General features: G+C 42.9%; 1 protein-coding gene across 1 annotated transcript; it reads right to left on the reverse strand.

Moving 5' to 3' along the window:
• Positions 1 to 593: 593 nt before the first annotated feature.
• Positions 594 to 16353, reverse strand: LOC121567716 (WD repeat and FYVE domain-containing protein 1). The gene is made up of 12 exons (XM_041877946.2): positions 16147 to 16353; positions 13727 to 13794; positions 13512 to 13585; positions 13242 to 13296; positions 12331 to 12481; positions 12082 to 12194; positions 6975 to 7101; positions 6484 to 6589; positions 4642 to 4743; positions 4129 to 4259; positions 3784 to 3892; positions 594 to 2729 (listed from the first exon to the last, which is right to left on the reverse strand). The coding sequence occupies exons 1-12, from the start codon at positions 16281 to 16283 to the stop codon at positions 2670 to 2672; spliced, it is 1233 nt and encodes a 410-aa protein (XP_041733880.1). The 5' UTR covers positions 16284 to 16353; the 3' UTR covers positions 594 to 2669.
• Positions 16354 to 16688: the final 335 nt, after the last annotated feature.

Consider the following 16688-nt stretch of genomic DNA (forward strand, 5'->3'; position numbering starts at 1 on the left):
TTATATCTGTGTGAAAACGTGGATGGGGTTTAGTCAAATTACATATGACCGCCATGATGAAAATAACCAAAGAGATTACAAATAACTGTAAAACTAATAATAATGTAAAAAGTATATAAATTCTTCTTCATGGGATCGACCCATAAAACTGACTTATACTTCATTACAAACCAACATACCTATAGAATTGTATTGATCACAATTGTGGTGGGAACAATAATTTGTGGAGGGAATCACAAATGTTAGCCTCTAAACGTTAGTGGCTCTCGGTTACTCCTCATAATGGAATTCATCTAGTTGGAAACAGAAATCACTGGTACTCCAGTTAACTGTCCCAGGTATCCTCTATAATTCAGAGGGTTAAGGTTAGGGTCGTGTTTACAGAGCACCAGATAATTATTTTGATCTAACACAATTTAAAAAAAAGCTGAACTTGAGCCTTGATTGTACTGTAGCAAAAGTGTCCCCAAGAACACTGCACATCCCTGATGACTGTACTTTACATTTAGCAGACGTTCTTATCCAGAGCAACATACAGGAGCAATTAGGGTTAAGTGCCTTGCTCAAGGGCATGTTGACAGATTGTTCACCTAGTCGGCTCGGGGATTCGAACCAGCGACCTTCCGGTTACTGGCCCAACGCTCTTAACAGCTAGGCTACCTGCAGCTTCTGTGACCTCACCATGTCCCTCTGTGATATTAGCATGTTTCTGTGTGATATTAACTCCTCTCTGTATGACATCTATGTGTAACATGAACACCTCTGAATCTCTGTGATGTCACAATATTTATGTATGATGTCAACGCCTCTGTGACATAAACATGTCATCATGTTTCTGACATGACATGGCAAGCACACCTGTGACAGATTTCTCAGTGACATCAGCACATCTTGTGACCAATTCATCCTGTGACATCATCCTGTCTGTGTGATCTCACCACTACCACCACCATCCTATACATGAAGTAAACAACCAGAAACAATCAAACACATTGCTACAAATATAAATATGATATACTAGGTGATCAAAACTGGAATGGGACTACATTTGAAAATCGGAACTTCCACGTTATGTTCCGTTTTTAGCTTAAGGCAAGCGTTAGTCTAACCTACCACAAATTAGCCAAATATTTACCAGTTTAAGGATGCTATGCAACTCAAGACGTAACAAATCAAATCTCCAAAAAATCTAACTTGTAAAAATAAAATAAAATGCACAGCCCATCTGCTCTCTAAACCACAATTAGTGCATTTCAGTGCAGTGGAGAACCTTATGGGGCTCTGGAAACAGAACAGCGTGGGAGAGTGACAGAGAAACTAGTCAATAGTGTTGAATGCTAAGTATTCATGGGTGAGGGTTGAGAGAAAAACGCAGCTATGCTACAGAGTAGTGTGTGTGTGTGTAAGTGTGTACGTGTGAGAGAACAGTCGTGAGAGTTTTGAAGGATCTAGAAGGCTTGATGCATCCCTCTCTTAAGGCCTTAGAGGAAATGCAAGCAGCTTCAAATTTTACCCACAATCCCACAGTGAGAGATGAGACAGCGTAAAACATCAGAGTGCATGGGAACTATAGTGCTACATTGACTTTTATACAGTACCATTTCAGTACCTAAGTGCCTGTCTAAAGAGAGCAAAAGCCAAATAAAAACCTCTTGTTCAAAACCATACACCGTTTTTCATTACACGCAAATTCATCTTAACTTAACGCAAAGGCAACAGAGTATGGGGTCTTGGTTATCAGGGCTAGAAGTGATATCTGTACAGCTGTGTAAATTGATGAAATATGTTTTAGGTGTGTCTGAGGTGAAGTTGGACAAGGTCTGTGGGAGAACAGCTGTGGCTACGGCTCGGCCAGGGTTGCCATGGTGACGGCACACACAGCCATGCCCTCTAATGACTCTTCCATCTCCTCCTCCTGAGACAAACGAGTGAGTTTAAGGCCAACTAGTGAAGAGAGAGAATGAGAAAGAGAGAAATAACGACTAGCGAGGAAAGAGAGAAACTGACCTCATGATCAGTGAGGGATATACAGCGATAAGCACACTACATCTCATACTGTACACACTATGCATATTGATATATAAAAGCTGTGTTGTCGTGGTTAGCATTTGCGATATTTAAAAATGTAGAAAGTTGAAGTAAGCAGCCAATAGGAGAGCCCTATGTGTGTCTGTTGGGCAGGGCTTAGTGGATTATCGGGGTCTAGCAGTCCAATGTTACAGTGCAAGAGGAATTAGAGCTGACCCACTATGTCAAAGAAACCAGACAGAAGTCTAACATACGTAAACACAAACACCAACACTGCTCCTTCCATTCACACACACACATATTAGAACATAACATTGTGCTTGGAGCTCCGCTGAATGGGTACACACTGGAAGTTAGACCTGAGACACATTTGAGACTCAACTTCTCACGTACAAAACTGACACCAAATCAAGCGAAGGGTTACCAACACTAGTACCCACCCATTTACACAACACACACACACATACGTATCTTCATCCAAACGTCCAGTGGGAGATGAGAGAACAGAAGCAGCCAGACAGAAGAGGAGCCAGAAGGATGAGAAGACAGAGGAGTTGCCATGGCAACAGCAGTCCCAAGGACAGAGACACCTGTCAGTAGAGTAGAGGACAGAGTTTGGGGGCCGAGGGGGCGGGGGTTAATCAACGTGGGGAGAAGCCTGTTGCTATGCTACAGCCAACCACTTGCGTCATGTCCCATATCTGTGGAAAGAAAGAGCCAATCAGAGAGTCAGTAAAGTCAGATGAAAAACAGACAGATGAATATGCAAAGATGAGTCATACGCATAGAAAGTGGATACACATTAATGCACGTCACAATGGTAAAATGTAATCAACCAACACCTCATCATTTTTGGAGACAGGTTATTGACATGGCAGTGCTACTGTAGCTAGCAAAATAGTGTAGAAGCGATTGCTAACTAACTGTAAACAATTTTAGCTGACTAGCTAATAATCTTGGCTAACTTTGGGGCGAAACAATTCACTTACTTACTGTTAATTAGCCAAGATTTGCTAGCAAAGGCAATGCTGTCTCCAAAACGGCAAGATGTCTCCAGTAATGTTTACTTTTTGACGTTCTAGAACGTTTCCGCTTTCCAAGCATATTAAAAACATTTAATAGTATTGGGTCTAATCCCCATTGATCAGGGACTGTCTATCTGACCACTGTGGTGAATTATTATTAATGAACTGTAGAGTTTAATGGACTATGAGGTAGAACTGGGTTAATCAAGAGCATAAAGTTATAATTCTTTGTTACTGGGCCAGGAATTGTATTGGGTCATTTAATTTCACTGTGTGGGTGAGTAGAGAGGGAATCTGCCCTAGGGTCAGAGTGCTTGCTCTTACTTAGATCCATGGTTGTCTTATCATATCAAAGACTGAAACTGGCTTGGGACGTTTGTTTTTGTCTTCAAACACAGTGAAAAGAGCCAGGGTTGAACAGAGTTTAAACTAAACATGAGTGTTTTTGCAAGATAAGGATTGATTGAGTGTAGTACTCTGAACTTAATGAATGTTGAGTTTAGCCGCTCTCAGAGACAAAGGAAGTGGGCAGAGCAATAAAAGAGCGGGAAAACTGAAGAGGACTATATAAAATGGAGGGAGACCGTAAGGGGGGGCACTCTGCAGACTGGTATCGGCTTTGTTGAAACTTTAATAAAGTAATTTCTTGATGCAACAAAAACTCTGTAAGACCTTATCTGTAATAAAATATAGTGGTTATTTTCTGAACAGGGCTGATAGTATGTCTGACCTTGACGACACGGTCGCTGCCACAGGTCACCATCAGGCCTCTGGAAGGGTCCATGTCCATAAAGGCTATGTTGTGCTTCCCCTCATGGAACGTTGCTAACGCAGTACGACTGGAAGACGAGACAAAGTGGTACGTGAGGACAACAAGTAGCAAGGAATGAGGGGGTGGGATGAAGAAGACAAAAGTAAATCTGAGTCACATTTTTATTATACTCCATTACAGTATTATTACATTGACATTCCATTTAAGTCATTTAGCAGACACTTATCCAGAGAGACTTACTTAGATTGTTTTGGGATGTTTTTATTACTCTATTATGCTCTATTACTAGTGTATCATACTCACTCCTCGTCCTTAACGGTGTCGTAGCAGGTGTCACACACTCGCACCTGGAACTCAAAGCCCATCACAGGGTATGTAGTGCTCTTGGAACTACACTTCCCACACACCGCTTTGCCACACTTCCTGCAGTGGTGCTGAACCAGGAAACACGAGGGTTAGTCAAGGGTCAAAGAATAAAGACTGATCACTCCTAGTTCCTGTATTTCTATATGCCTGTATCTATATTTCTACCACTACTATTACAATTCAGTCACAAGGATATTTGTATTACAGTAATGGCTACACCAGGGGCTGCCTGCCCTCTCACCTGCCGAAGCCCAATGGTCTTAGAATCACATATCAGCATTAGCCAAGGATCAAAGAATATGGACTGATCACTCCTAGTTCCTGTATTTCTACCATGACTATTATACAGTTACAAGGCAATTCTTACAACAGTAATGGCTATGTCAGAGCCTTGTATTATATTCTCAATACAAGGCTCTGGACTATACCAGAGGCTGCCTGCCCTCTCACCTGCCGAAGTCCAATGGTCTTTGAGTCCCACATCTGTTTGACGTTCCAGAAGAAAGGCTGCTCACACTTCTGACATGAGTCACTGTCCAACCACTGAGGAGCCTGTAGAGAGTCAAGCAGGAAGAGAGAGAGAGTTACAGACAGAGTAGAGAGGGAGTGATGATACTTTGTAGCAATGTTCAACTTTCAACACCAGAGGGTAGTACAGAGCTGGTGACGGTCCTTAACCAAGGCGATTGGGAATACAGCAGCCTCTAAGGCAGGGGTGGGCATACTACGGCATGTTTTTTGTTCTTGTTTTTTTGGGGGGGGGGCAAAAGGATTTACCCACCCCTGCTGTAAGGAGAGGAGGGGGTGCAGAGAGGCATTGAGATGTATTCCTGGCTCCTGATATACCGTGCATTCGGAAAGTTCAGACCCCTTGACTTTTTCCACATTTTATTACGTTACAGCCTTATTCTAAAATTGATTACATTGTTTTTCCCCCTCATCAATCTACACACAATACCCCATAATGACAAAGCGAAAACAGGTTTTAAAAATGTTGCCAAATTTATTAAAAATAAAAAACAAATACCTTATTTACATAAGTATTCAGACCCCTGCTATGAGACTTGAAATGGAACTCAGGTGCATCCTGTTTCCATTTATCATCCTTGAGATGTTTCTACAACTTGATTGGAGTCCACCTGTGGTAAATTCAATTGATTGGACATGATTTGGAAAGGCACACACCTGTCTATATAAAGTTCCCACAGTTGACAGTGCATGTCAAAGCAAAAACCAAGCCATGAAGTCGAAGGAATTGTCCGTAGAGCTCCGGGACATGATTGTGTCGCATTGAAGGTCCCCAAGAACACAGTGGCCTCCATCATTCTTAAATGGAAGAAGCCTGGAACCACCAAGACTCTTCCTAGAGCTGGCCGCCCAGCCAAACTGAGCAATCGGGGGAGAATGGCCTTGGTCAGGGAAGTGACCAAGAACCCGAAGGTCACTCTGAAAGAGCTCCAGAGTTCCTCTGTGGAGATGGGAGAACCTTCCAGAAGGACAACCATCTCTGCAGCACTCCACCAATCAGGCCTTTATGGTACAGAAGCCACTCCTCAGTAAAAGGCACATGACAGCCTGCTTGGAGTTTGTCCAAAAGGCACCTAAAGGACTCTCAGACCATGAGAAACAAGATTATCTGGTCTGATGAAACCAAGATTGAACTCTTTGGCCTGAATGCCAAGCGTCACATCTGGAGGAAACCTGGTACCATCCCTACGGTGAAGCATGGTGGTGGCAGCATCATGCTGTGGGGATGTTTTTCAGTGGCAGGGACTGAGACTAGTCAGGATCGAGGGAAAAATGAACAGAGCAAAGTACAGAGAGATCCTTGATGAAAATCTGCTCCAGAGCGCTCAGGACCTCAGACTGGGGCGAAAGTTCACCTTCCAACAGGACAACGAACCTAAGCACACAGCAAATACAACGCAGGAGTGGCTTCGGGACAAGTCTCTGAATGTCCTTGAGTGGCCCAGCCAGAGCACAGACTTGAACCCGATCAAACATCTCTGGAGAGACTTGAAAACAGCTGTGCAGCGACGCTCCCCATACAGATGTGCCCAGCTTGTAGCGTCATACCCAAGAAGACTTGAGGCTGTAGTCGCTGCCAAAGGTGCTGAATACTTATGTAAATATTTCAGTTTTGTATTTTTATCAATTTCCTTTGTCACTATGGGGTATTGTGTGTAGATTGATGAGGATATATTTTTAATCCATTTTAGGATAAGGCTGTAAAGTAACAACATTTGGAAAATGTCAAGGGGTCTGAATACTTTCCGAATGCACTGTACCTACCTCTTCTCTGGGTGTGTCCATGTTCCACACTGTGACGCCTCCATCTGCAGAACAGGACACCAGCTGCCTGGTCAGCTGCAGGTAGCGCACCGCCTGCACTCGTTCACTGGAGACGGGGAGGAAGAGAGAGAGAGAGAGGGGTGAGGAAAAAAAGGAGGAAGGAATAATGTAGAAAATAGAGTAATCTTTCAAAGAATTCCAGACATAAATTGTTTAATGTAGTAACATAATGATAGAACTTCAGAGGAACTCCATTGACTTGGTCTGATAGCTACGCCATCTGGGGAGCTCACATATGGTAAAACATGCATAAAAATAAAACACTACGAAGTGAACAGCTCCCTGCGACAGCTGGTACTGACCTACAGAGCCTTGCTTCCGATAAGCATATGCACTGGATAACACACACACACACACACACACACACACACACACACACACACACACACACACACACACACACACACACACACACACACACTCCCTCTTACTGGTGTCCCTGGAGCAGTAGTGTGCGTCCCTTGCGGCCCCCGATGTCCCACATGATGACACTGTGGTCAGACGCTCCTGAGAACAAAAGCCTCTGAACAGGATCCCACCACAGAGCTCCAATACTACCTGAGAAAGGGGGGGAGAGAAAGAGAGAGAGAAAGAAAGAGAGAGAGAGAGAGAGGAAGCAAGAGAGAGAACAGGAAGTTATGACAACAGACGGGTGGTTGGTAGTGTGACCGCTTGGTATGGCAACTGCTTGGCATCCGACCGCAAGGAGCTACAGAGGGTAGTGCGTACAGCCCAGTAAATCACTGGAGCAGAGCTCCCTGCCATCCAGGACCTCTATACCAAGCAGTGTCAGATGAAGGCCCTAAAAATTGTCTAAACTCCAGCCACCCAAGTCATAGACTGTTCTCTCTGCTACCGCACGGCAAGCTGTACCGATGCACCAAGTCTGGAACCAATAGGACCGTTAACAGCTTCTACCCCCAAGGCATAGGATTTCTAAATAGTTAACCAATAGCTACTATCTGCATTGACCCTTTTTGCACTCTTTTGACTCATCACTTACGATGCTGCTACGTATGGGATAATCAACGAGGGGCTATGCATTCTATGGAAAATAATGAACGATGTGGAAGGTGTATAATTTACCACATTTTCCGCTAGAAATGTGTTCATTTGCATGTAGAAATGTGTTCAACATCCACTGAAGTAACCAGCAAGTTTACTAGAGTAGATAGTTCAGTAGCTAGTTGCTTTGGTGATCAAACAAACAGGCTTGCAAGTTTAGCTAACCAAACCATCAGCCCTATTGCTATTATGAAAATCAAATTCAACAATACCAATAATGTTTTCAATTCGACTTTTGCTTTCAAAAGCAGCTCAAACATAGAACTTGTAAGAATGAACTACAGCCATTGAATTCTACCGTGCTGACATACCATGCGTTATAGGGAAATAATACACGCTCTAGAATGCCCTTCAAGCCAATCAGAAATTAGTATTCAACAATGCCATGGTATAATGTTTATTATAAACCAAGTAGTTTGGCTCCTGGATGCTGACTGGCTGAAAGCCGTGGTATATATCAGACTGTATACCAAGGGTATGACAAAATATGTATTTTTACTGTTCTAATTACGTTGATGATAATAATAATAATAATAATAATAATAATAATAGCAATAAGGTACCTTAGGGGTTTGCAGTATATGGCCAATATACTGTACCACGGCTAAGGGCTGTATCCAGGCACTCCGTGTTATGTCGTGCATAAGAACAGCCCTTAGCCATGGTATATTGACCATATACCACAGCCCCTCATGCCTCATTGCTTAATTATCTATCCTGTTTCCTAGTCACTTTATCCCTACCTATATGTACATATCTACCTCAATTACCTCGTACCCCTGCACATTGACTCAGAACTGGTACCCCGTCAAATACAGTGCATTTGGAAAGTACTCAGACCCCTTGACTTTTCCACATTTTGTTATGTCACAGCCTTATTCTAAAGTGGATGACATTGTATTTCTCAACAATCTACACACAATACCCCATAATGACAAAGCAAAAACTGGTTTTTAGTATTTCTTTCTAAAAATTAAATACCAAGAAATATAACATTTACATAAGTATTCAGACCCTTTACTCAGTACTTTGTTGAAGCACCTTTGGCAGCGATTACAGCCTTGAGTCTTCTTGGGTATGACGCTACAAGCTTGGTACACCTGTATTTGGGGAGTTTCTCCCATTCTTCTCTGCAGACCCTCTCAAGCTTTGTCAGGTTGGATGGGGAGCGTCGCTGCACAGCTATTTTCAGATCTGTCCAGAGATGTTCGATCGGGTTCAAGTCCGGGCTCTGGCTGGGCCACTCAAGGACATTCAGAGACTTGTCCCAAAGTCACTCCTGCGTTGTCTTGGCTGTGTGCTTAGGGTCGTTGTCCTGTTGGAAGGTGAACCTTTGCCCCAGTCGGAGGTCCTGAGCGCTCTGGAGCATGTTTACATCAAGGATCTCTCTGTACTTTGCTCCGTTCATCTTTCCCTCGATCCCGACTAGTATCCCAGTCCCTGCCGCTGAAAAACATCCCCACAGCATGATGCTGCCACCACCATGCTTCACCGTAGGGATGGTGCCAGGTTTCCTCCAGACGTGACGCTTGGCATTCAGGCCAAAGAGTTCAATCTTGGTTTCATCAGACCAAAGAATCTTGTTTCTCATGGTCTGACAGTCCTTTAGGTGCCTTTTGGCAAACTCCAAGCGGGCTGTCATTTGCCTTTTACTGAGGAGTGGCTTCCATCTGGCCACTAAAACATAAAGGCCTGATTGGTGGAGTGCTACAGAGATGGTTGTCCTTCTGGAAGGTTCTCCCATCTCCACAGAGGAACTCTGGAGCGCTGTCAGAGTGACCATTGGGTTGTTGTTCAGCTCCCTGACCAAGGCCCTTCTCCCCCGATTGCTCAGTTTGGCCGGGCGGCCAGCTCTAGGAAGAGTCTTGGTGGTTCCAAACTTATCCCATTTAAGAATGGAGGCCACGGTGTTCTTGGGGTCCTTCAATACTGCAGAAATGGTTTGGTACCCTTCCCCAGATGTGCCTCGACACAATGCTGTCTCGGAGCTCTACGGACAATTCCTTCGACCTCATGGCTTGGTTTTTGCTCTGACATGCACTGTCAAATGCGGGACCTTATATAGACAGGTGTGTGCCTTTCCAAATCATGTCCAATCAATTGAATTTAACACAGGTGGACTCCAATCAAGTTGTAGAAACATCTCAAGGATGATCAATGGAAACAGGATGCACCTGAGCTCCATTTCGAGTCTCATAGCAAAGGGTCGGAATACTTATGTAAATAAGGTTTCTGTTTTTTATGTCTAATATATTTGCAAAACATTTCTAAAAACCTGTTTTCGCTTTGTCATTATGGGGTATTGTGTGTAGATGATGAGTGACATTTAAATTTAACAAAAATTGAATAAGGCTGTAACGTAACAAAATGTGGAAAAAGGGACTATGAAATAACACATATGGAATCATGTAGTAACCAAAAAAGTGTTAAATCAAAATCGATTAATTGTTTTAGACGCTTCAAAGCATTCTCTCAACCAGTTTCACCTGGAATGCTTTTCCAACAGTCTTGAAGGAGTTCCCACATATGCTGAGCACTTGTTGGCTGCTTTTCCTTCACTCTGCGGTTCAACTCATCCCAAACCATCTCAAATTGGGTTGAGGAGGCCAGGTCATCTGATGCAGCACTCCATCACTCTCCTTCTTGGTCAAATAGCCCTTGCACAGCCTGGAGGTGTGTTTTGGGTCATTGTCCTGTTGAAAAACGAATTATAGTCCAAGTAAGAGCAAACCAGATGGGATGGCGTATCACTGCAGAATGCTGTGGTAGCCATGCTGGTTAAGTGTGCCTTGAATTCTAAATAAATCACAGACAGTGTCACCAGCAAAGCACCCCCACACCATCACACCTCTTCCATGCTTCACGTGGGAACCACACAAACGGAGATCATCTGTTCATCTACTCAAAAAGACACGGCGGTTGGAAGCAATCAGACCAAAGGACAGATTTCCACCGGTCTAATGTCCATTGCTCATGTTTCTTGGCCCAAGCAAGTCTCTTCTTCTTATTGGTGTCCTTTAGTAGTGGTTTCTTTGCAGCAATTCGACCATGAAGGCCTGATTCACACAGTCTCCTCTGAACCGTTGATGTTGAGATGTGTCTGTTACTTGAACTCTGTGAAGCATTTATTTGGGCTGCAATCTGAGATGCAGTTATTCTAATGAACGTATCCTCTGCAGCAGAGGTAACTCTGGGTCTTCCATTCCTGTGGCGGTCCTCATGAGAGCCAGTTTCATCATAGCGCTTGATGGTTTTTGTGACTACACTTGAAGAAACTTTCAAAGTTCTTGACATTTTCTGGATTGACTGACCTTCATGTCTTAAAGTAATGATGGACTGTCGTTTCTCTTTGCTTATTTGAGCTGTTCTTGCCATAATATGGATTTGGTCTTTTACCAAATAGGGCTATCTTCTGTATACCACCCCTACCTTTTCACAACACAACTGATTGGCTCAAACGCATTAAGAAGGAAAGAAATTCCACAAATTAACTTTTAAGAAAGCACACCTGTTAACCTCTTAAGGATCGCACCCTTTTTTTCAAATTTCACCTAAAATGACAGCCCTAAATCTAACTGCCTGTAGTTCAGGACCTGAAGCAAGGATATGCATATTCTTGATACCATTTGAAAGGAAACACTTTGAAGTTTGTGGAAATGTGAAATTAATGTAGGAGAATATAACAAGAATTAACAAGGATTTAAGCTTTCTGCCCATATAAGACATGTCTATGTCCTGGAAAGTTTGCTGTTACTTACAACAGTCATGCTAATCACATTAGCGCACGTTAGCTCAACCGTCCCATATACGGGACACCGATCCCGTAGAGGTTAATTGAAATGCATTCCAGGTGACTACCTCATGAAGCTGGTTGAGAGAATGCCAAGAGTGTGCAAAGCTGTCATCAAAGCAAAGGGTGGCTATTTGAAGAATCTCAAATATATTTTGATTTGTTTAACACTTTTTTGGTTACTACATGATTCCATATGTGTTATTTCTGAGTTTTGATGTCTTCACTATTATTTTACAACCTAGAAAATAGTAAAAATAAAGACAAACCCTTGAATGAGTAGGTGTTCTAAAACGTTTGACCAGTGTATGTGTATATATACACACACACACACACACACACAACTGCTACCACATTGCATGACGATATAGCATAGCACCATACAATCTGCTAGCAACATTTCCTCTTTTAAAATGATTGCCAGTTAGAGATGGCATCTGAGCAGTTTGCAGTGTCCGTTTCCATGCATAGGCAGATGTACAGTATACGTGTGTCCGTGTGTCACAGGAGGCTGCTGAGTGGCGAACGGCTCACAATAATGGCCGGAACGGAGTAAATGGAATGGAATTAAACGCCTGGAAACCATGCGTTTGATGTATTTGATACCATTCCACTCCAGTCATTCCCACCAGCCCGTTCTCACCAATTAATGTGCCACCAACCTCCTGTGGTATGTGTGTTACCTTCATGGCCCTTCAGTGTGGTGATGGTGGAGTAGGTCTCTCTCTCCAGTTTCAGCAGGGTGATCTGTCCTGAGTAGTCCCCTACAAAGGCATGCTGGGTGTCGTTGTCATACCTACACACAGAGTCAAGGAAGATACACAGGAAGGGCACATAGGAAGTTACCTTTGACACAATAAGTAATTCTTAGGAATATGAACATTACAATAAACTGACACCTGTCCAGCTCTCATGCAAACAGAGAAGGATACTGTAGACAGGAGGCCCAGGAGCCGAAGTAGTGGCGTCCCAGCATACTGCCGCTCTGGGTGCACATCCAGCTCACACTCTTGTCGTGTCCGGTGCTCACCACCCACTCGCTCTCCAGAGAAAACACCATGTCTGACACACGGTTCTGATGGGCTGGACACACACACAGACAACCACAATGGGTTAAATACACGCACACACAAATTCATTCTCCACTCAACTTTCTCTTTCTGCAAAAGGTTTGAGTAAGTAGAATGACTATAAATTACTTAATGGAGCTTTTCTGTTCTGGGCTCATTTTCTCTGCTGGAAGAGAACTGCTGGAAACTTCCACAGTGACATCTGTTTTTTGGCATCTAATGCTTAAAACTCTCAAGTTTCCCAAAGCAGGGATTTACCAGTGATGAGAGCAGGGTCCAGGCTGCATGGCTAGGCTGTTAGTCATATAGATCATATTCTCTGAGCCTGGGGGAAGGGGACTGTAATAACAGAATAATACAAGTAAATCAGCCAATATGAAGTGGTGGTGGATCATCTTCAAGTTATGATTGCTTGGACAATAATTACTTTCTCATCTCACACTGTGGGTCTGGTTCTGTGAGTGTATGCATGCATGTGTTCTAAGCAGCAATGACATCAGCCTCGATTTCCTGTTCGAGTCCACAGAGGGACATTTGCCCAGAGGCATGCTTGGTAGGGACCAGATGATTTCTCATGGGACTGGGCGGGACTGCAGAACACAGCCCAGTAGACACACTAATGCACACTAAAGAGCCATTATCACTGCAGTATACTGTTCCTGATACACAGGACTGCATTACTGAACACTAGAGATAATATCATGTCTACATCACCAAGGCTTCTTAGTTCTCATTGGCTTTGTAAAGGCAGGAAACCCCCACTCAGATCTCACCAGGATAGGTTTTCACATGGTTCATCTTGTTGAAATCTTCAGACAGAAGGAATTCCTGTTAGGACCACCAAACAATAGTAAAAATCAATTACCAGTCCCACTCTTATTCCATGTAACTTCATACTTCTAGCTTGTTCCTCATTCAAAGCAGAGAAACATTTGAAACTGGGTCAGTGTGAACCAGAATGGCATGTTATGAGTCCAGTCAAACACAGGCAGACTGGGGTTTAAGCATGAGGTAATCTTTAAGGCTTCATTCAGCTCACTCACCACAATGGCTCCGTTGTCCTGCCCTATGAAGATGCGCCTGCTGTCGTGATGGTACGACATACAGGAGCACGGCGCTAGTACAGAGAATAAAACTATGTATTGAAAAACAATTGCGTATGGCCAATGTTTTGATTCAAAAGTATACGCTTCAGCTATTTTTAGCACCTAGTGGATGTTTCAACTGAGGGCTACTTCTAATCGGTTGTGGTACTTACAGGAGACTGTGTGGTAGATGCTGGGCCAGTACTGTCCACTGTCTCTCTTCAGCCATACCCGGATAGTTCTGGACAGAGGACACAGGAAATGTCATATTCAAACTTCAAGTGCCTCTCTTGGCACTGTTCCTGAAAGTGCAGCATAATAAGTCTCAAATGTGAATAGGGATCACAGTACTAGACCTTGGGCTACTTGGGAGAAAAATATCTGTGTAAAAACATCAGTTCCTCTATTGCAATACAATACAGTTTTATAACACCATGAAATTCTCAAGCCACAAGATCATTGTGACTCGTGACACAAAAGGAGAGTAGTGCCATTACGACAGTCCAGTCATGAGAGATATAAAAAAATAATCCTGAACCAACATCTAATACTACTTGATTCTCCCTTCCTCAAAAACATTCATTTTCTCTTCAACCACCAGAAGCTTATCCTATTGGGGGCAGGGAAGGGTATCGCTCCAGAAATTTCAATTGTCTCTATACCTTGCTCAGGATATTGCTACTCAATGTACAAATTGACCAAGCATGACCACCACATTAATTTGCTCTGATCTAGGCCTGTTGCCTAAAGTTTACCAGAAGAGGATGGCCTCCCGCTCTAGAGCCAGTTCCCATGCTACCCTCTCTTCCTCACCATTTATGCATTACTTTTTGGAGGAAGGTGTTAATAGCCTACATCTCTTTTGTGTGGTTAGGGGTCAGGGGGTGTACAAAATGACTGAAAACAAAACAATGTTCAACTGCAATTGGGGTTGGAGGTGGCAGTAACACTTGTCAATTGATTCACTAGTCAATTGCTTCACACAGTGCATACCCTTAAGTTAAAGTCTCAAATAATGGTGACCGTTGGGTATGTAGTAGTAATAAAAAATAAAATAAAAAATAAATATATATTTTTTTATTTAAAAAAAATCGATACAGTTACATATCGGGATAGTATTTTTGACAATATATTATATAGTTTTAACAACGTCGTAATATTATTTTGCGCTAGATGGCTCTATCTGCACCCAAACTCCAGTATTCCTTCATAGCTTGTTCTCCATCTTCTTTATACATTGGGAGCCAATTTGTTTTCAATACAGTTTTCTGTTCCCAAAACTACAATCTGTTATGAACAGAGTGGACTAAGTTTTGTAGACTTTACCCTTTGCCAAAGTTTCAAAAAATGGTGTTGTTTAGAAGGAGTGCAAAGGCAAATGTAGTTATTGCACACGAGCACTTCACAGAGTAGGCGTTCCCCAATGGACATATGCAAAAGTAACCTAGAACGCGCCAATACGATCTCGCTAGCTCGTGCTTGGCTCTGCCCACCTCCTTCCTTGTTCTGCCCATTATGGCTCATTTGTTCCAATTTGAAACGACAAGCTGTGGTCTATATTGGTTTAGTTATACAAATATTTGCCTCTAATGTCATTCATTCCAATTAGACGGGTTTTGGATTTTTCCCAGAGGAAGATGGCTTTTTTTGCCCTTATATGGAACTTTGAGGGTTTATGACATAGCTAGCACATAAAGAACAATGAGCCATATATTTCACCGGATGTATAAATGTGAAGCATCCGGTTGACGTTTCCACGCACTACCAAATATGGTGATGAGTGGAAGCCCAGTGGGAGTAGATGGAACAAGATGGATTTTGCCCGACATTCAATGAAACATTTCATCTCCATACATTTTCTGTTTCCAAAACTAGAATCTGTGGCAAACAGAGTGGACTGCTTTTTGTAGACTTTTCCCAAAGATTCAAAAAATTTGCTTTGTTTAGAAGGAGTGCAAGGGCGAATTGAGTTATTACACACGCGCACTTCACAAAGTAGGCCTTCCCTATCGGAAATATTCAAATAAAGGCTAAAACGCGCCAATAGGATCTCACTAGCTCCTGCTTGGCTCTGCCCACCTCCTTACTTGTTCTGTCCACTATGATTAATTTGCTCCCATTGGAAAGATAGGCTCTGGGTTAGTTATACAAATCTTTGTAGCTAGCCCCTCTAGTAATTTAATATGATCTCTATGGTCTTGCAGGTGTTTACATGGTTTTGCGCATCTACCAGGTGATATACATTTAAAACTTCAGTACCGGTGCTCTGAAAAGTCGACTAAATGATACTTTCCTGTGGATATTTTGTCTAAAATTTCGAGCAGCTGAAGGACCAACATCATCACGGACAATCGGCAGAGTAAATTCAAATAGAATTGCATTCAACATTCCGGCTTGTGGAGAACCTGAGAGTACCATTTCCAGAATCAAACACTGTCATGATGTTCCAGACGGTTTATTTAGAAATGCACCGCCTGGTCCCCAGGCAAACGATAACCTAGTAAGCAGGCTAACAAGCTAGCCAGCTACCGTTATCTGGCTAATAGCTAGATCATGGTCTGGATAACAGCTAATGGGGCGTCAGCCAACCTACCTGTCCTCGCTAACCGTGATCACTCCGTCCTCTTTCGGTATCAAAACTGCAGCATTGACCGCGTCCGAGTGTCCTTCGATCTTATTTAGAAGAACTGGTTTTGAGCTTTGAGGCCTCGAATGAATCTCTGCCGCCATGGCTATGTTTTCTTTTCCTCCCAACTCGACAATCAGCTGACAGCTATGGAGGGTTAGTGGGATTACCGTAATGTCTAGAATAGCAGCGCACTACTTTGTTTCTTCTTCTACTATAATATTATGGCGGTCCGTAAACAAACGTGCATTGCGCAACCTACTGTACTGGAGTGTGTAGTCATCACAGTTTACAGACTAAATGAATATAAAGAAATAAACATGAAGAGAAACTAAACCCTCCTATCTAATCCTGTACTACTAAGAAAAAAAGTATAGCCCTACTAACTTCTATCAAACCCTCCCCCATCCCCGTCCAATCTCAATAACCCAACACATCAATCTTTCCCTCTCTTCCACATAACGGTACTTACAACAATGCATCAACACATGCTTGCTTCACTGTTTCAT

This window comes from Coregonus clupeaformis, chromosome 6 (genome assembly GCF_020615455.1).
Source record: "Coregonus clupeaformis isolate EN_2021a chromosome 6, ASM2061545v1, whole genome shotgun sequence".
In the NCBI taxonomy this organism is placed as follows: domain Eukaryota; kingdom Metazoa; phylum Chordata; class Actinopteri; order Salmoniformes; family Salmonidae; genus Coregonus; species Coregonus clupeaformis.